The 20,815-nt window shown below is 40.7% G+C and overlaps 1 protein-coding gene across 2 annotated transcripts; it reads right to left on the bottom strand.

The window, feature by feature from the left end:
- Positions 1 to 4,579: 4,579 nt before the first annotated feature.
- Positions 4,580 to 18,616, bottom strand: LOC149284346 (85/88 kDa calcium-independent phospholipase A2-like). 2 transcript variants are annotated; one of them, XM_089496816.1, is made up of 16 exons: positions 18,414 to 18,616; positions 18,052 to 18,267; positions 17,245 to 17,428; positions 16,319 to 16,506; positions 15,956 to 16,052; positions 15,204 to 15,386; positions 14,265 to 14,373; positions 13,763 to 13,897; positions 12,538 to 12,628; positions 12,128 to 12,291; positions 11,841 to 11,991; positions 10,479 to 10,615; positions 6,723 to 6,877; positions 6,388 to 6,555; positions 5,356 to 5,429; positions 4,580 to 4,724 (listed from the first exon to the last, which is right to left on the bottom strand). In XM_089496816.1, the coding sequence occupies exons 1-16, from the start codon at positions 18,614 to 18,616 to the stop codon at positions 4,580 to 4,582; spliced, it is 2,400 nt and encodes a 799-aa protein (XP_089352942.1). The 2 variants fall into 2 exon arrangements, with proteins under 2 accessions (XP_089352942.1, XP_089352943.1); XM_089496817.1 differs by lacking the exon at positions 13,763 to 13,897.
- Positions 18,617 to 20,815: the final 2,199 nt, after the last annotated feature.

Below are 20,815 nucleotides of genomic sequence, written 5' to 3'. Positions count from 1 at the left end.
AGGTGATACGTGTTAAAGTAACATCCACATGAATGGCAGGACCCAAGGTTTCCCAACAGACCATTGTCCAAAGCATCACACTGCCTTCGCTGGCTTGCCTTCTTCCCATAGTGCATCCTGGTGCCATGTGTTCTCCAGGTAAGTGATGCACCTAGCCATCCATGTGATGTAAACGCAGCTCCATATGTAAGAAATGTGATGCACTGTGTACTCTGACACCTTTCTATCAGAACCAGCATTAACTTTTTCAGCAATTTGAGCTACAGTAGATTTGACCACACGGGCCAGCCTTCGCCCTCCACGTGCATCAATGAGCCTGGGCCTCCCTGTCAGCGGTTCACCAATACAGACCGGGAACACCCCACAAGAGCTGTTGTTTTGGAGATCCTTTGACCCATCACAATTTGGCCCTTGTCAAAGTTGCTCAGATCCTTATGCTTGCCCATTTTCCTGCTTCCGGTGTTAGTGTTGTGTGCCGGGATATGACATCAAATCCCGACGCACAGCATCAGTAGCCGCGTGCATCGAAAGGGAGCAGGATCAGAGGTCTGCATTAACAGACCTCCTACTCCCTTGATTGTTTTTAAGCTGGAATGAAATAAAGGATGAAATAATCACTTGCTGCCGTATATATCTCACCCACTGACAGGTGCCATGCTAACAAGATTATCAGTGTTTTTTCACTTCACCTGTCAGTGGTTATAATGTTATGGCTTACACATGCCTGCCCACACACACACATACATATACACTACCCAATTACACACATATACTGCCCTTACACATGCATGCACATATATACACACAAACTCATACACTGGCCTAACACATGACTGACCATGCACACAAACACATACACTATCCATACACACACCTGCCCACACACACACACACTGTATATACTGCCCTTACACATGCCTGCCCACACACACACATATACACTACCCATATATACACACATATATACTGCCTTTACATACGCCTGCATGCACACACACACATATACACTGGCCTTATACACACCTGCCCATACACATGCATTTACACTCCTCATACACAGACTTGCCCATACACACATATACACTGCCCATATATACGTGCATGCCCTTACACATGTCTTCCCATACACACTGACATACACACTGCCCATATATACATGCCTGCTCATATGCACACTGCCCATGTACACACGCCTGCTCATACGCACACAGCTGCCCATATACACCCATCCACTGTTGCACTATTATTGGACAGTGTTGCACTCAGTGTGACCAACTATTCCTAGAAGTTGTGTCCAAATGTGATGTTCAAATTGGATGTTTTCACTTGTATGTGTATTAAGAATGTCTCATTGTCTAGTCTAGTCATTTATATCTGTTGTGTATTTGCTACTGTTGTCAGTGGTTATTAGTCTGGTGACTTTTATGTATGTGCAAACCCTTGCCACTGCAATATTTGTTAATTATATTGGTTCCTGTGTATGTCAATTTTTTGCTCAGAGTTAGGATGGACACCCAGTATCTCCATTACTAATATGAAAAAGCCAACGTACTCTTCGTCACAGAGGTCCTCATCCACTTGAGCTAACTAAACAGTAACGCCACCAGGGTTGGAGCACTCAAGATCGTGGACGTTATTGATGTATGCCACAAGAAAAGGTGAAGTTTCGAAGATGAGGGACTAGAGAAACACCACAGCTTTTGGATGAGCAAGAATGCGAAGCAGGAGAGCCCCATCCACTTAGGGGGCTCTGCTGCTTCGCATCTCAGATGCCAGGGCTCTGTGCAGTTCCTCAACACCAAACCCATCAAACCATGTCTTATATATACACCTTTGCTTTGTGCACAGGAACACAGTCATGCTGAAACAGGTACCTTCCCAAACTGGTGCCACACCATTGGAAGAATTTAATTGTCTAAGATGTCTTTGTATGCTGTAGCACTAACATTACCTTCATTGGAACTTAAGGGCCCGGGTCAAACCATGAAAACAGTCCCAGACCATTATCTCTCCTCCACCAAACTTTACAGTTGGTACTATGCATTAAAGTAGGGAGCGTTATCCTGGCATTCGCCAAACCATCCATCCCACTTCCAGATAGCGAAGTGTGTTCCTTCACTGCAGATAATGTTTCCGCTAATCAGGAGTACAGTGGCGGTGTGTGCTTTACACCACTCCAGCTGACGCTTGGCATTGCTCAGTGTGATCTTCGGCTCCTGTGCAGCTGCTCAGTCATGAAAACCCATTTCATGAAGCTCCTGATGTACAGTGCTTATGTTGACGTTGCTTCCAGAGGCAAATTGTAACTTAGTAGCAAGTGATACTACAGAGGACAGGCGATTTTTATGCGCTATGTATTTCTGAACTCGATGCCTCTGCTCTGTGGCTGTGCATGGTCTATTGCTTTGTGGCTGAGCTGTTGTTACATCAAAATAAATCCAAGTACTTACTATTTTGAGCTGTTGTTACTCCTAGACACTTCCACTTCACAATAGTAGCACTTACAGTGAACCAGAAATTTCACAACGGTGGCATCCTATGACCAATGACAGTGGCACTGAGCTCTTCAATATGACACATTTTACTGCCAATGTTTGTCTATGAAGATGGCTGCCTATGTGTTTGATTTTATACTCCTGTTAGCAATGTGGCTGAAACACAATGATAAGGAAGGGTGTCCACATACACTAGATGGCCAAAAGTATCTGTCTTTCATTAATTGAGCTGTTTAAACCTTAGGAGTATGCTCATCATACTGCAAATGGTTTGCATTTTAATTTTCAATAACCAGTCAGACACTCTGTGTATGACAAAGTATGAATGTTACTGGAATCCGTGCCTAGCCACAACTCAGTGGGTCACAGATCTGATTTGAAGGTCCCATTCATCTGTGGAGAGTACACAAACACACACAATACACAGTCTATTTATCCCAAGACATCACTTTTTCAGATAAATTAATAAAGGGAAATATTCCCCAGGGATCATTTGTCTATAACAACAAAGCCATATCAGCCACAAAAGTGTTCTTTTATTAAACATGTTGACAATAGTCTCATCCATTCCATTGTATTACTGGCATATTGGATAACCTAACCACAGTTTAGACTTGTTATTTTTTCCATGGAAACTCAATTAATTTAAATAAAATTACTACACATGCATGGAATAAATTGATACAGCCTAAGCATGTCATATACACACTCCACTGTGGTTTATGCGAAGAGTTCATGGATATCCACGTCCCATACTACAGGATCAAAAAGATTCTGCCCAAGCCTGTCCACTTTCTGAGATGTTTTTCCATACAAACAGCAGTGGTAGGCTTTTTCATACTTTAGGACATTAATCCTCTCCTGGATATACAAGGAAGTTGTAGAATAGCACGCACACTCTCATCATGAAATATATTAAATTAACAGTAGAGAGGACAAGAGGATGGTAAATAATTGGAACAGCCTCCCATCAGAAGTGGTAGAGACTAATACAATGAGGGAATTCGAACATGCATGGGATAGTCTTTAAATCAGGTAAAACTGTCAGACTAGATGAGTTGAATGGCTGTGGTCAGATTCTATGTAATTGAATGTGAGGACCTTCAACCATGAGTGCTTGTTTTAAAGGACAAATCTAACTAAAATTCTTAATTTCCCAACAAAAAAAATATAATGTAAACATGTCTATAACTTGATGGAACCAAAGAAATTTGATAATTAAAAGTAAAATGTTCTAATTTTAAGTAGGCAATGGGAAGAATTAGATGATAACTAAACATGAGTGCTGTGAATAAAACATTTTTTTAACAGGATAAAAATACTACAGATATATTATGATTTTTATGTGCTTGACATTTTGTTCTCCACATAAGAAGATGAGTTCATGTGGTCTAAATTCCAAAACAACTCTAATGCATTTTTCACACAGTTGTTACATTATTTTATATATTATTTTACTCTTATACCTAATAATTTTACAAAAAGCATTGAAATGGGCAACTAATCTAAAAGTTAAGGTGCTTAGAATGTTTTGTGATTTGTACCATTTTCCCAAAAGAGCTGGCAACACAATACAGAAATACCTTAAAACTTAATATTGGATCAGGTTTACCAAAGTTATCATTAAAGCTTGACCACTAATTAGTAGTAGTATCACAGTAAATACAGCAAACCATAAAATTTTTTGCACCAGAATCACTTTTTATACATAACCGTTAATGTGGCAATACATAGGGAACAAGATACGTCGTTTCCAGTATAGTTTCCCAGGAAATTCCAAGTTATGCTTGCTTTAGAACAGTGGAGAATGGTTAATGTTCCAGTAGATCATCTGCAGTGGCTCTTAATGGCTAAGAAAAGGAATATATAGGATTGCGGTGTAGTATGTTCTTGACTCATTTCAGGCTGTTGTTTGTGAGTCTGCTATTTAAGCAGACGTGTCTGAAAGATGTAAGATATCATCCTACAAAGTGTAAGCCTTGGAGGAGAGGACAATGTAGGGGTTAAAAGGTTTGCTGTACCTTTATCTCTCTGGTGTACACTTTGGATGCGCACAGATGCGGTTTTCAAGGTTCCAGTAGTTTTCAAGGTTCCAGGAGTTTCTTTGCCAGCCTTTGCAGGACCTCTCTCTGCTGGTAGATGTATATCTGAGTGTCCCACAGCATGTTAACCAGCACTGCATCACTAACCTCATCCAGCATGACATCCGTTTCCAGTTGTGGGCTGAGCCTGTAAAAAGGTCCGTCAAAAGGATACATCATAAAATACAAGTTACGGTATATCTAAACAACACCCACAACAATGACCCCCGCATGAGAAACTTAGGTAAAACTGTTGATTCATCTTATTATTGACCCATACATATCAATTGCATTTTAATTTATGTTATTATGCAACCAACTGTAGCTTTTATTTCACCAGTAAGCAGAATATGTTGCTGTTTAAAGTCTAGGACTACTAGTAACAGGTCAAATGTTTTGATATTACTTTAGTTGCCCTTCTGATCTCCTCTTTGTGATCTGATTAAATTCCTACAGGAGCAGATGACAAATATTTCTCTTCCTTTTTCTACTGTATCGTGGCTCACATTTCTTTCTCTCTCTCCCTTATCCGATTTTATTTCATAGCGTATGACTAATTTGTGTTGCCCCTTAGAAGTTCCCTGCATATATTTCCTGTCCCCAACATTGACCGTTCTTTTCTTGCCTGCTTCCCGAAGTACCTCCCACCATTAATGGTGATGTATGGGTTGCTGGTCCTCTAAGTAAACATATTCCAACTAACATCCAAGACTAGTAATATCAAAATACAAATACTATAGCTTTGGCTTTTAGATGTAGTGCTAGGAGCTATGTCTCACCTGAAGTATGAAATGTCTATCATGTCACACCATGCTCTGGCCCTGCTGACAGCCGGCCCATCTGAATCAGTGCACTGAAAAACAAGAGGATGGCATTAAACACAAAGGGTGCTCGGAAGACAACGCAGCAGAGGATCTTACTGTAATGCTTTTATTAGACTTGTGCATTCAGATTCACACAAATTTCATTATCAACAACATTTCCAAATTAATTTCCAAAAAAATAAAAAAAAATATAATGAAGCAAAGAGCTCTGAATTTTGTTGTTTCTTTTACTTCTCTGAATCGTTTCTGGTCCATTTGCACAAATCTAGTTTCTATCATTCTTCATGTACATTTATATTACATATAAGTATCTGAAGCTCTAATTTTAGACTATGAGATCTTGTTTGGAAAGTCAATTGCGGTAAAACAATTAATAGCATACTGAGAACTGAGAGCAGAAAGGGTCACTTAATGCCTAGTGTTATCAAATAGTAATGGTGGGGTGCACATTAAGATACAAACAACAAATACAACCCTCACATGTCCATGTGATATCTGTACCCAGAAAAGTGACAGTACTGGAGAATTTTTGATTCATTTTGGTTCTGCCATAGAATGGTCAGGATCCAGGACATGGAAAGCCACTTGCTCAGTGCAGTGGTGGTGTTGTTCTGTCCCCAAATTCACCAAAGACCACCACATGTGGTTACATACACATCCTTCACAGGACAAGAATACATTTATATCGGAAAAACAGTAAAACTGCACATAGCCAGCGATGTATCTAGGCCTAGACTGACTAAGGGGTGGCAGTCTCTCTGCCACAAAACCGAGGGAGGAAGGGGTTGGTGGCCATCCCAATGTGCACAAGGTAAATAACACTACTGCATTTACTTCATAGTTTTAAGGGGACTGGAGCTCACATACTGTACATAAATGTGTATTGTATTTAGTTAACATATAGCTTCTGCTGGGATCCACACTTTAGTTGGAAACCATATCCAACCATAAAACAAATGGCACTTATATGAAAAGATCTATACATACACAGTCCACCACCATCTTGCCCAACTCCCTTGCTCCAAACACGGTCTTCACCATCTCCCAGGGATTGGATGGTCTAAACACATCCACTGAGCTGACCTGGACTTGAGGAGGCTTTCCAGTGCCCAGCGACACCACCACACCCAGCTTCTTCACTAGGTCACCTTTTCCCTTCAAATATAAAAAAAAAAAGAGTGAATGCAAGGATTAGCACCCCTCTGTCACCACAAGGTTAGTTAGAGACTTTGGCTTTGGGAGTCTTTTAGTTGTAAAGCTTTTGAGACACTCTAAAGGCTATTGAATTTAAAAAGATACATGTGCATGCTATTTAACCTCACCTTGTTCTTCAAGCATGTGTTGTAGTCATGGATTTCAGTCATGGCATCCAACGTGGGATTATTTGAGAGCAGCCCACCATCCAGGAATCGTCCCATGGGGCGAAAGTAGGTTGGCGCAGCGCCGCTGGAACGGGCAGCACGCCACACAAGCTGCTCTGGGGTGGGAAGGAGCGGTAGGGGTATAGCAAGAGAGGGGAGCAGAAAAGGCAATACAAAGAAACAGGGACAAAAGAAGCATCCAATGGACATAATGAGACAGAGAAGAATAACTGATGACAGAAAGATGGAATGCCAATATATGCACATATTTGCATAGTAATTCACAGGTCATTAAGCAATAAGAAAAGCGAACAAAGCAGTGGAAGACTAGCTACTACAAGTCTGGATGTTTGGATGCTTGAAGGTACTCGGGATAAGAAGATCAAAGCAATCCTCATATGAAGAGCAGACCACTTCATATAAGGCTTTATTTGATTTTCTATCCTGGACTACCTGCAAGCAACCAAACATCCAGACTTAAAGTACCTACTTACTACTTACGTACCTACATACTTGTAAGTCTAGAACTAAAGTGACGCTATTGTCACCCTACTCTCTTAAATACACTAAAATAATACTGTCCAACGCCTGTCTAAAGATGCAAACCAGACGGGGACACAAGGAGGCGAGGATTAGTGGGAGCCTCCATCCATACCTTCCCAAGGCACCTCCAAGCTCTCTCCTACCTCTCCCTCAACATCTGCTGCTGGAAAGGGGAAATAATTATGTAGGAGTCAATGGTGGACAGTCCTTCGCCATTAAGGCTTTCATATAGGACACCGTGGCATTGTAACTCCCAATATGTTCATTTTATAATTAAGAGTATTGTTAGTTATTTGGGGAAATAATTATCATGGTACAACGAAACAAGGAACAATCAACAGGAATAGCTTATTGGTTTCCATGTCACTTTCTTGACTCCCCACATTTAGTAGCTCACCGCTGAACTACTCTTGGTTGATCAAGAAAAAAAGAAACAGAAAAATAGTACTGCGGGAGTTAAGTGTTGAAAGTGATTTTGACGCAGTTTAATTGTGATAATTTCACTACAGTAACCAATGGAATTGTCTAATCAAGGGGAACATTCTGATTGTTAGTATAAAATCACTTTCAAAAACTTTGCACCAGAATCACTTTCTATACGTAACTCCTGTATGCAAAGGAGATTGCCGATATCACATTTGAATCCAATGACGTGTTTCTGCTGATCTCCACATTTAGCACTAGAAATCAGTTTAGTTTCATAAATATAAGCCTTCTGTGTATAAAATGCTCAGCTTCTTAACACACATCATTTGAGTACCTGTAAGAATAAGCCAATCCATGCTTTTTATTGTTATTTAACCAACCTATAATATGATTCTAGCTGTGTAATATAATTGCAAAATGATCAATTAGCCTGTTAAACGTAAATTTGGATTAGCCAACACAACGTGCTATTGGAACACAGGAGTGATGGTTGCTGACAGTGGCAGAACTACCGGGGTCGCGACTGCGACCGGGCCCCGGAGTTCCGCCAGTCAGGGGGGGCCCAAGCCAGGGGCCGGCCAAAAACTTTTTTCCGTTTTTTTTTTTTTTAATAAGGCAAGCCGGGCCACGGAGCTGGCGACGGCTGCCTAGTGATTAGAGCAGCGCGAGGGGTGAAAGCTCCGCCCCCTCTCGCTCAGACTGCAGGAGCACCGGATCGTGTAATGAGAGCAGCACGAGGGGTGAAAGCTCCGCCCCCTCACGCTCAGACTGCAGGAGCACCGGATCGTGTAATGAGAGCAGCACGAGGGGTGAAAGCTCCGCCCCCTCACGCTCAGACTGCAGGAGCACCGGATCGTGTAATGAGAGCAGCATGAGGGGTGAAAGCTCCGCCCCCTCACACAGACTGCTGGAGCTGGAGCACCAGATGTTGTCACTCACTGACATCCTGTTTAAAAATAATACAGCAGTCTGCATCTATCAGGGCCCCAAAGTGGAAGAAGTAGGTAGGTCAGTAAAATAATGTATTTTTTAAAAGAAATTAATTTGTATGTGTGTATATGTCATTAAATTATTATTTAATTATTAATTAAATTATAAACATAAAAAGAAATCTATGTGTGTGTCTGTGGAGGGGGACAAACTGCATAAAGGTTTTTTTTTTAATTCTTTTAAAAAAATGGAGATTCCTAGATTTCTTTTTATATAGATATATTTGTCTAGACACATATATAAAAACTTGTATATAGACAGTTTGTCCCCATCCAGCCAGGCACAGGATGGGCTGTTTGGAGACAAAGATGGCAAACCCTACGTGTGTTATCTGGGTGCTGGTCGGGTTCTATGTGGGCAGTGTGGAGGCCAGGGCTGGTTTTGGGGTGTGCAACCTGTGATCTATGCCTGTAATTTAGGGGGTTTTATCTATACCTTTAATGCCGTGTTTTTATGTGAATTCTAATTAATCTATACCTGCAATGCTGAGTTTGTGTGTTTTTCTGTTGATCTATATCCGCTATGCTATGCTTCCATATATTATTTATGTATTCAAAGAAAAAGAGGTGCATGCACAAAAGGGGGCCTATGTACATGCGCCCCTTTTTCTTTGATTACGCCCTATGTACATGCAACCCTTTTTCTTTGATTAGGCCCTATGTACATGCGCCCCTTTTTTTCTTTGATTACGTCTGGTCTTGAACATCCTGAGGAGTGTTTTGTCGGGTTGCTGCAGTGCATTGCTAGGGGAGTCTTGTTTATTATTTTTACTTTTAATTTTCACTTTTTAATTTGAACACATATCACGCGATAGGGTGATCTATATTTGTTTTTAAGCCTTATTTATGTATACCTGTAAATACAGGGTTTTTATGTCTTATTCAGTTGATCTATACATGAACGTACTGTTTACATGTGTTGTTTATTTGATCTATACATGAACTACAGGGAGTAAGTAAGAGAGGTATGGTTTAGTGAATGAGGGACAAGGGGACTCTGGGGATGATTACGGGGGAGAATACCATGGTCAGGGTCAGAAGGAGGGAAGACTGCACCCTAATGTTAGGCAATTTTTTTTACTTTCTGTGGGAATAAATAGAACTGCGTAATTTTTATTTATCCAGAGATAAAAACACCCTTTCTGAATTTGTAGTCACTTCAGTGGACAAAGTATTCTAGGCCCTGAAATCAGTGAGAAGAAAGGTAAAGTTTTTTTGTTATTTACTCTATTTCAATCTGCATATTTTATTAAAAATGATTAGTGGCACTAAATTGTGGCTTCAGATGTAACATGACTTTTTTAGTGTATCGATGTACTCCCAATCCCATCACAAAAGATTCTATCTCATACATCTGCCGAGCTCTGATGTCATCTTTATCTAGCATACATGGATGGTGAGGAATTAATATTCTGTCCATTCCCTGCTACTTATTTTGGCCTATTAACACTTTTGGTTCCTGGGACTGTAATGTGGTATTCTGTTATTGTAAAAAGTTGAAAAATTTGACAATTATGATTCAATATGTAATTTGTTGGAAAAAAATTGTTGTGTAAAAATCATGTTTTTTGGGGGGTGGGGGGGCCCATAACAGATTCTTGCACCCGGGCCCTGAGGCTTCTAGTTACGCTCCTGGTTGCTGATGTATTTCCGATCCAGTTGATGTTATTTTAATGGAGAAGATGTGCTTTTCTTTCAAAAACAAGAAGATATCTAAGTGACCCCAAACTTCTGAATGGTAGTATATGCCCATATTTACCTTCTGGTCTTGTTACAGGATGAAAGCTGGCAACCCTCTTAAAGATGGGATCTCGGCCTGTTTCAGGGGGATCATAATTTCGGAAGAAGTGAAGCTCTGCAGGGTGTCTGTCTGACAAAGTACTCGTCACCAGTACCCTAGTCAGATGGAACAAGTGAAAGGCACGTAGAAAGTACAGTTATTAATAAACAAAACACATTAATTCAGATCACTTTCAATGTACCTCTGAGAGTGCCACAGGCTAGGATTTTTACAGCTAATAACATAATATAGTGCAGAGAATTAGATGCAGAGAAAACATGTATGTTGCTAAGCTTCATGCAAGTAGCACAAGTTAAATGTTGAAATCTAATCTAATAATTTATTTGTGTTTTAGCGATTACATGTTTTGTACATTCCTCTAGTGTAAAAAAAAAATAGGCTGTGTTTCATTTTTTTCTCACCAAACTACAAAATACTGAGTTTCAACCTATTTTAGATTTTATCCATTTATATCTTAATATTTTCAGATTTTAAGAGTTTTGTCTTTCCATGTTGTCAGACATTTGGATATTGTGATTTCTGTATTTGTGCATTTTAAATTTTCTAGATTGTTTTATATTATGCCTTTATTATATTAGTAATGAGGTCATTGGGACAATTTGTGCAACAATTTAGTCAATATACTCTTAATAATATTTAATTTACACATTTACGAATGTTTTATAGACTGGCGATACATGGATGTTACCCTTTCTTTATTGTGCTTACAATATTCTAAAATAAAAAGAGTCCATTCTACAAACATAACATTAAGAGATCAAAACTATACATCATGTAGGGTATACCTACACCGCAGGACATTATATTGGAAGAAAGGAGCAATCGGTTGAAATACAGTAAAATTTAGGGATATTTGCATTCTTTTCTGTGTTTCTAATCCACTGGATAGGGAAATTTATACATGGAAAGAATACACAACAGGGATATATAGGTGTAGGGAAACCAACAGAGCCATAGAGAAGTAAAAGAGATAAAGGGAAGGCATACTAAACTAAAACTGTCGGGGACCAACATGGGCAGACAAGAGCGCATGTACAAATCTCCCAGCTTCACTGCATATGAGTAACACGCTCTATGTGTCAGTGTGCGTTTATTTCTTTGTCGGAATATCTAACTCTCTCTTTTCCTAAGTCATCGGTGTTGATTTATTAAAAACTTGTTGATTTACTAAAATAAGACTTGTGGTAAGATGAAACAGTTACAATAAGCTGATTCAGTTTCATCAAGGTTTAGTTACTGAAACCTACCCTTTCAATATTTTGGTTATCATTTAAGAAAAAGGAATGCAAGCTTTTGTTATGATCTAGTTTTCACACTCACTTGGGAGTTGTCACCTCTGACATCTTAGTTTGCTCCCCAAATTCCCTTTTTAGGAACTCCTCCAGGGGGCCAGACTCATAAGGTCTAGAGCCTCGGAACACCTCATTCTTCATACGGAAATACAGGCAGCGCACATACTCCATGGATTTTCCTTGCAAGACCAATGGAAGACAGAAACAAACAGGCATTTATTGCATAGGATTCCATAACGACATACCAAAACACTATGGCAGGACAGATAAGTAAAAACCATGTGAATATTGTGTATATGTGTTTTACTGTCTCACCGTGTACTATGGCCAGTGCCAGGATACCTCCTGTGCTGGTTCCAGCAACCCAGTCAAAGAGCTCCTTGACGGGACAACCGGCTGCTTTCTCTATGGCAATGAGCAACTGAATCAGAACCAGGCCTCGAATCCCACCTCCATCCAAACACAGAAGTCGGTCCCGCCTGGAAAACGTGTCAGAGTTACTATGAAATCAATTATTATTCTTTGTCAACCAGATCTGTACCCAGCCCCTACCTATAGATTGAGTCTGCTGGTTCCTTCCTTCTGCTTCTTGTTTAGGGATTATCAAACTGATAATTGATTAAAACCAACGACTATATAAATAAAAAACACAACCAGGTCAAAACCTGGTGTTGACCTCTAGCAATTTTAAGACATTACACCGCAGTCTGGCAAGTGTAACTTACACTCTCAAGCCATCTTCTTTGAAGTCCACGCTGTCATGGGACACCAACATGCTGCTGAGGGCAGTGGAGATGTAGACAGCATCCTGAAAACCTGAACGACAGACATACACTTACACTAAAAAGTCCACAATACGAGAAATATGGGACAGCCCCGGGTAAGACAGGGAAAGCAAAAGGAAGAGAGGGTTTTGTATGTCGAGAAAGTAAAGAAAGCAGTTCGATGCGCATTTGGCACATACCAAACCAGGGAACTCAAATACTCTTCTGCACACATTTATTGCAAATGCTAAACACTAACAAGGGACCCCACATACGGGGCAGTAACATACACAGCTCCAACGAGGAAAACACACACACGCAAACACACCACCATCATTTACATGCCTATGGGATTAAAATGAATTGTTACTTTTGAAACTCTATTATACTCTAATAAGCCTTTTCATTCGCAATAGTGTCCCACATTATGCCATGTATGGCAAAACAGGTATCTTAAGACCTGAGAGTAGTAGAATTATCACGGTAAGCAATGTATTTAGCTACTGCATAACATATTCCAATTTCAAGTATCAGTGGAAGATACAGAAACAGATACACACACATTCATATATTAGCACACAAAGAAATTGGAAAAAACTTGTCCCAACATCAAAGGCCGAGGAATACAGAGAAGATGCCTGGAAGAAAGGAGCAGTGGTAGGTTACAAAAAGATGGTGCGTACCAAATAGGTGTAAAGAGGGGACAGGAAAACCTAGAACCAGGAACAGATATCATGGTCACCTATGGGAGCTCATGTCTGTTTGCATTATTTTAATAACTGCAATAGACAAAGTGTATGCTGCTAAACATTACTGCCATCTGTATGAGGTATAGAGTTATTTAGCATGTCTGTCTTTCAGACTTACAGAATTGCCAGAAATAGAGCTATTGCACAAACCTTTTTAAAATAGCCCCTTTTACAGAACCCTTCACATAGCTGTGTTCTTATTAAAAAAGCTGCCCGAGATTTATTCAGTGTATATTAAAATTGCATCAAAAAACACGTGCTAATTGAGTTAGCAAAACAGTCTTGGAACATGTGTAGAACAATACAATAATATATTCTGCTGGGTGACTGCTGCCACTCTCTAATTAAGATGTCTGGATAGGCATCTTCCGAGCTCCCACTGGTGAGATGATCAAAGAAGGGGAGATCCTCCTTTTTGAGGAGACAAAGATGGTTACCTATGCCTCTAGATCTGTCCACTGCGGGTGCTCTGACCGGGGAGGAATCAGCTGATGGGAGCTGGGTGTCGGGGGGGAAACAGCGGTCTGCTCCTACGCTACAAAGCATGCTGAGCATCACCTTGCGGTTGGACCCTTTGAATTTTGCGAGGGGAAGACACACACATTATATACACAGGAGAAGCTACAGAGCATATGCATAAATGATCCAGTTTTCGTCAAGGGAGATATAGCATTACTATGAGGAGCGGCACAAAGAAAAAACATGTGTGTGCAGCGGGCTAGAAAACGACGCTGTGAGTGCACAGATCTGGAATTAGTACTGCAGAGGCAAAATGACACCTGTTTTGATAAAAGGCAGAGCAGTGATTAAATAACCATCAGTGGAAAAAAACTTTAATACATGCAGAATATTATACCAGGTAATACACAGAATCTTTGCCCCCCACCAATATTAGTATTGAAGTTCCCCTATCAGCTAATAAGTATATAGGTTTACCACCTTTGCTCGATCTAGCAGCAATAAGTCCGGGTGTTTCCCCAAAGTCATTGGGCTTCTCCACGTCTGCCCCAAAGACCATGAGGGCTTTGATGAGCTCTAGATGGTCCTTCTGTTAAAATACAAATGATCTTTGTTACAATCTACGGCACGGTTTCCTCAAACAGAGTATCTGTCCACCTAAGGTACTGAATTGGTGTAACACCAGGCGTACGGTAACACTGATATTAGTTTTAATAAACAGAAGAAACCAGCATTTGTTGGTTGAACGGCAAGAGGTCAGATGCTACGTGGGCTGCTCTTAATGTGGATACTTTAATAATGAGGTGTAATAATCTAACGTACAAGAAGCAGACAGGATGAAGTGCATGTGCGAAAGCAAAACATTTACCGATGCAAATTTTACTTTTGGGCTATCTGCTTGGAAAAATTGGGGATCTGGGATACCTTCTTTGGAAAACGACAGCAAAACACCGACCAAACTGAAACATCTCATAACTAAAATGCTACCTGGTACTTTATTACATATTTGTGAAAGTAGTGGAACGACGCTGTCCATTACAAATGGGATTGAGGCAAATTGAACGGATATTTGTGCCCTTTATCTACTCTTGTCTGTTGGTACATTAATCCACGTGACTGGGATGATACATTGACCCGACACCTCAAGCCAGGGACATTTCCTAATAGATAAAACCTTTGAGAATATAAATCGGTTTACATTTTAACAGAAGCTTCATAAACAGGAAGATGGCAACATCTCACTTCCTTACATCTATACAGCTATCACCTAATAAGGTAGATTCCGCTTATCTGAACCAGCTAGGGCTTGTTTCCTAGGTAAAGAAACCCAAATCAGAAAACAACAGACACTCTGTCACCTGAAATACAAGTTCCGCTATTAATTCTTACCATGGCTCTTCTATTCTAGCGATGCCGTACCTTCATGGCGAGGTGCAGTGGCGTATTACCATGTTCCCCCATGGCATTAGGATCTGCGCCGTGTACCAGAAGGACCATCGCACAGTCAAATCTGTCTCTTTTCACCATAATATGAAGAGGTGTCTCTGACGTCCTACTGAGAGAATTCATATTGCAACCACGCTGTATCAAGAGAACAGCCATCTGCAGATACCAGAAATATAAGGGACACAAGTCATTTTGCTGCGCATGGACACATTTCACGTTTGTCAGCTGCTGTAAATAAGAAATGGCATACTAATACAGCTCAATGGCTGGGTCATTTGAGGGTGCCCTGCTGCCTGCATCTTTGAAGCTCCAATACTCTCTTCTGTGTAAGGCTGTTGGGATCAAGAAGAAGCAGCATGGACCAATTATGACCAATTATGTTTTAAAATTAATTCTAGAGGGAGAGAGTGTATACTTGCAATGTGATCAGTATTGCAGGAACCACAATAAGTGGCTACAAAAGTGCAGCAAAATAATCAGTACTAGAATCAGCATGATAAAATAATCCGAAATAGGTTTGTTGTTTTTTGTTATTTTTATTTTAATATTACTACTATCTGACAGCTTCTGCTGCAACCTAAATGTTTGCGTCACATTTGAGAAGTTGTGAAAACATCTGTGTATGATAAACCAGGCATATGTTTATTTAATAATAGTGTCACATGTCAGTTTTTGGTGCATGAGATTGGAGTAAAAGCAAGTACTGTGTGATGTTGACCAATTACCTCTGCTGACTTTGCCCAGTGTAGAGGGGTTCCTTTATGACGGGGGTCCACAGCATTGGCCTGATTCGCATTGACGTCCAGAATAGCTTCTGCACACCTGCAAATAATGAATTCAAACCACTAACATCATCAAACATTTCATAAATGGCGCATAGTAATCCATCACTGAGGCTACAGATAGAAATAATAATACAATAAGCTTCACACCGAACCCAACCCTGAAGACTACGGAGGACATGAAAGATTTTTATATGAACTCCAGCACATTGAGATGTGTCGCTCAGTTTCTGCCTTCGGTTTAATTGTGCTACAGCCTTTACAGGGAGTGACAGCTATCATTTACTTTAAACAATTTAAACGCACCCCTTCTGTGAGTACTTCATGGCTGTGTGAATGGGGTAACCATCCTTCCCAATTATGTCACAGGAAGCCTGGCAACGCAGAAGAGCAAGCACAGTGTCCACTTTCCCCAGTCTGCAGGCCACATGTAGTGGGGTTTCCTTGCTGTTATTCAGGTGGGAAACACCCACAGAGGGCACCGAGCACAGGATCTGAGTGGGTAAACAAGAGTGTCAGGTGGGAAGCCACTCTAGACAACTAGAGAGATATGACGTGAACAAAGAACAAAATTGGTTTAGAGTCATCTGCATGACAGCACATAATACTACAGAGTAACTAGCACGTAAAACACGGATCAGGTTGCAAAGAATTTGCTAATCAAACAATAGAGTCAATACAGAGTGTGAAAACAATGAGAAGTTTACAGAGAACCACATACTAAGCAGAAAGCAGCATTCACCCACTCAAAAGAGGGCACAACGAGCCACGGGTCAAACAGTACAGAAAATGATATGGCAATGAGCGGAGTAAGAAAGCAAAGATCAAAACGGGGACCAAGACTGTATGTTAATGACCAAGGGGCTACATTTTTTTTTAGAAAGAAGGGAACAGAGTTGGAACGACACTAATAAAAGCATATCTAGTAGCAGAATAAAAATCCTAAACCGGGGTAAACACTCGCAAACGAAGATAGCTGCTCAAGTTGCAGAATTAATAAATAGTGGAGGTTAAAAGGCAGCGGAAAGGGAATGAGAAATTTAGGCACAGATGCTCATAGCAGGGACCAGAAGGAGGGATAACTGAGCAAACAGTGGCCCTGGGGTAGAAGGGTATCTGGAACAAACAGGAGGCATGAGTTACAGACAACAGGTAGCATTACAGACCATACAGTAACCAGCAGAGAAATCAATACACAGCTGTCACAGATCTGCACATTGAAGCACCCTCACCTCTATAATGCGGGGATTATTCTGATGGGCAGCATAGTGGTAAACAGTATCTCCATTAGAGTCAGCAATGTCTTGCCGGGCATGGCATTCTTCTATCAGTTCCTGCAGACACTCAGCATCTCCCTTCCTACAAGCCAGGTGCAAGGGGGTGCTTCCGCCATCACATTCTGTGCTGTTCACACTCCTGTGAACAAGAAATGTAAATGACTAGATGTAAATACAGCACATTTTCTCTCCACATGTCCCACTCGTTGTTATGTGTAATAAGAAAAAAGTATGTGTAGACTCATGACAACCACCATGTTCTCGTGTTTGTGTTATACACTGACACAGAATACCTTTGTGTTTCTAGATATGCATACACTGACAATGACCATGCAGAACGATTTAATAACTATCCCTTGTAATAAATAAAGTAAATAAAGGTATTAGCAGATGTCCTCAGTACCAAGAAGCCTACCTGTGCACCTTCAAGGCTCAGAGGCCCAACAGTCACTCTTGGTCTGCAGGGGTCTATGTTTCCCAGATAAGTATATTATTTGTGTTAAATAATATACGTAACAAGAGCTTAGACCTGGAAATTTAAGTTATTTCAGGATGTTTAGTTTGTGCCAGTTAGACAGTAAATTTGTTTTATTTGCAACAGGCAAATGAGATGGATTTGATGGTTAGTCCATGTCCTGTCCATGATGATGCTTGTTTCTACATCCTTGTTGTTAGAAGTCGAAATTATTAAATTTCTGTACTAATAATAATAATATGCCACATGTTAAAATTAAAACAAATTACGAAGTTTGTCAGGCATACCTCAGAATACCATTATGCCTGAAGCTCTCCCGCAAACCAATCTCCACAGCCACGTGTGCCAGGGACCAATTGGGGTGGTTGCGCAAGCAATCGGTAAGTTGCTGCACAGTGTCCAAGCGAAGGCCCTGCCTGGCAGTCTCATAGAACGGACGAAGTTTAACAGCAAGTTCCTGGAATTGCTGCAGAGCCTCCGTTTCCACATCCAACTGAAACAGGCTAAAAGTGAATACATTAATAAAATAAAAAAAGCAGAAAGGAAACTATTTGCTCGTTACGAAACACACTACACTACACACTGTGCTACAGACCTACAAACCAATGTTCCTATTGCTTCTGTACGTTTTCTAAAACGATACACTTACCGGTAGGCATTCTGGGGAGTATTTGGGTTGAGAAGAAGACAGTCCCATAATCGGGCTGCCTTATACAGCAAAACTCGCCCATCTTCTCTGAGGCAGACACAGCGCGCATACTCCGTCAGGGATACCTCCCGTACCCGGTAGGGGTTCGAGAACAGGTTGCTCACTGCACTGACAGTACTGAAGATTCGTCCAAACAGGTCCATCAATGAAGACTCTGCAATATGGAAACATTTACATTCACATCAGATCACACGGAATGCAGTTTCACAAATTCAAGAGCTTGTCATCACATGCTATGCATAGTATAGCATATATATAGTAACTACCTACAATGGCTTAGAAACAGGGTATGAGGGGGGGGATCAGTTCCAGTTTACACCAGATAGCTAGGGTCTTTTCTCTAAAGGGAGAGTTCACAGAAATGTTTATAGAAGGGCTGTGATGTCAACTCTTTTACTTCACTGAGCATTGTTACTTATGCTACAGTTCGTGTTTGTATAATACATAGTTATATCTCACATCCATTGAATTATGCAGGGACAGTTTGTCCCTTTGTAATTAATAATGATGTGATGGATTTGCAATCACAACTCTCCCTTTAGAAAATAAACACAATAGGTAAGTGAAGTCTCAGTAAAATATGAGGCAATCTATCTTTTCTTCCACAAGATCTTTGTACATCCTGCCCATGCTACAGAACCCAAAATGAGCTTTTTATAATTTGTTTATTAATGTGAACTTAAATATTGCAAAGAAAGGTGTGAAACCTGTACAACCGCAGAGGGCGCAACACCCAATAGGGCTCCTCCGTCAGAGGTGTTGGTTGGGAAGATAAAAAGATCCCCCCCCCGCCATCTTTCTGCGGGGGCAGTCAGGCAGCCGCTCATGCTCCCTGCTTGTATGCAGAACTCGGGAGTATCAGGGGTCACATGACCATACCTGGAAACTCTCCGGGTTTGACCCGGAGAACTCTGGGAGAAGCACCTGAGTTGTGGGAGCGGGGTCTTGAGAGGCCCCACTTCTGGCCATTTCCCCTTTAAATGGGGGTGTTTCCTGTGATGTCAGTGGGCTGTCCTAGCCACCTCCCGTAAGAGTAGGCTCTGGCTACCCAGAGCTCAAAAGTTCCCAGGTACGCATATGACCTCCCAGTACCGACACCTGAAATTCTGCACCGTGGGTGCAATATGGGTGTTGGGCAAGTTCTGTGCATTCAAGTTGGGTGCCAGGGCTGGCCTTTGGTGTGAGCAACCTGTGATCTATGCCTGCAATTTAGGGTTTTCATGCATTACTTATTTGATCTATACCATCAATGCTGAGTTTGCATGTGATTTTTCAGCTGCTCTATACCTGCAATGCTATGTTACCAAGTTTTGTTTATTTAAATACAGGGTTTGTGTATCTTATTCATTTGATCTATACCTGCAATGCTATGTTTCCATGTGTTTTTTATTTGATCTATAACGGAAGAAGGCTTGTTCGTGTTAAGTAGTTGATCTATACCTGTATTACAGGGCTTGTATGTATTATTCAATTGATCAGTGTGGGATTTAGCTAAATTCTATGTTATTAGGCAGTTTATAGATACCTGAAATGAAATCCCATATAGTTTCTCTATTTTCGCTTAGGGATACCATTTTTAGCTTTGCTGCACAATGCCTTGAACTGGCCTAACAGTATGTCAGTGCTTGACCTGCGCTCATCAATTTATATTGCCCTTTGTCGTAATCTGCATTCCCTGCACTTTTTAGCAGTATGGGACAAAAAGACTCTGGGGGTGATTGCGGGGCCATTTATGATGAACACCAAAGGCAGTTTATTAAGCCTGTGACATTTGTGAGTACAACTTCCATTACCCTCAGCCAGGGTAACTGCATTCAGAATAATACAGTATTATCTTTAACTTGTACCATTATCCTTAACTCTTATCAAATATTTCAATAAAATAAAGAATTATAACACCAAGTGTACATCACCTGCACACAACGAGAACAATACTATAATTTGGTCATTTAAAAACTAATGAATTCAAATGTTTAAAAAGAATAATATATTTAAACCATTCGCTCGGTACTAATCACACAGAATGCCATTATAAAGCCACTGTCACCTTAACTAATCAAATCGTTGGTTCTAGATGCCCTCACTCACCTAGTTCAGACACTCACTTCCGCGTTGTCTTGACGTTTAAAATGCCAATGGTGCGGATAGCCAATTGCGGCATCCCGAACATGATTCGGCCACAGGACTCTCCAATCACTGTAAGGGAAAGGCGGGATCTCTGTGTTTCGAACCAATAAGAATTATAGCGTTGTAAAGGCCATGTTGGTTGTGGCAAATTATACAGTGCAACGATTCTCTGACGAATCTTAGAAATAGAAGCCGTGCTACTGTGCTTAATGAAC

The sequence above is a fragment of the Sceloporus occidentalis genome, unplaced genomic scaffold (assembly GCF_023333645.1).
Source record: "Sceloporus occidentalis isolate IW3139 unplaced genomic scaffold, rSceOcc1.0.p SCAF_94, whole genome shotgun sequence".
NCBI classification, from domain to species: Eukaryota; Metazoa; Chordata; class Lepidosauria; order Squamata; family Phrynosomatidae; genus Sceloporus; species Sceloporus occidentalis.
The sequence above is the reverse complement of the archived record's forward strand: the minus strand, read 5'-3'. Positions and strand labels throughout refer to the sequence as shown.

Bases quoted from the DNA above. Each gene is read 5' to 3' on its own strand.
- LOC149284346 (XM_089496816.1), bottom strand. From the start codon at position 18,616: ATGGACCTGTTTGGACGAATCTTCAGTACTGTCAGTGCAGTGAGCAAC. The intron at 16,053-16,318 runs GTGCGTTTAAAT...CATTATTTGCAG, and splicing joins ATGAAGTACTCACAGAAGGG to GTGTGCAGAAGCTATTCTGG. The intron at 6,878-10,478 runs GTAAATATGGGC...TTCCCACCCCAG, and splicing joins TCCTGTAACAAGACCAGAAG to AGCAGCTTGTGTGGCGTGCT.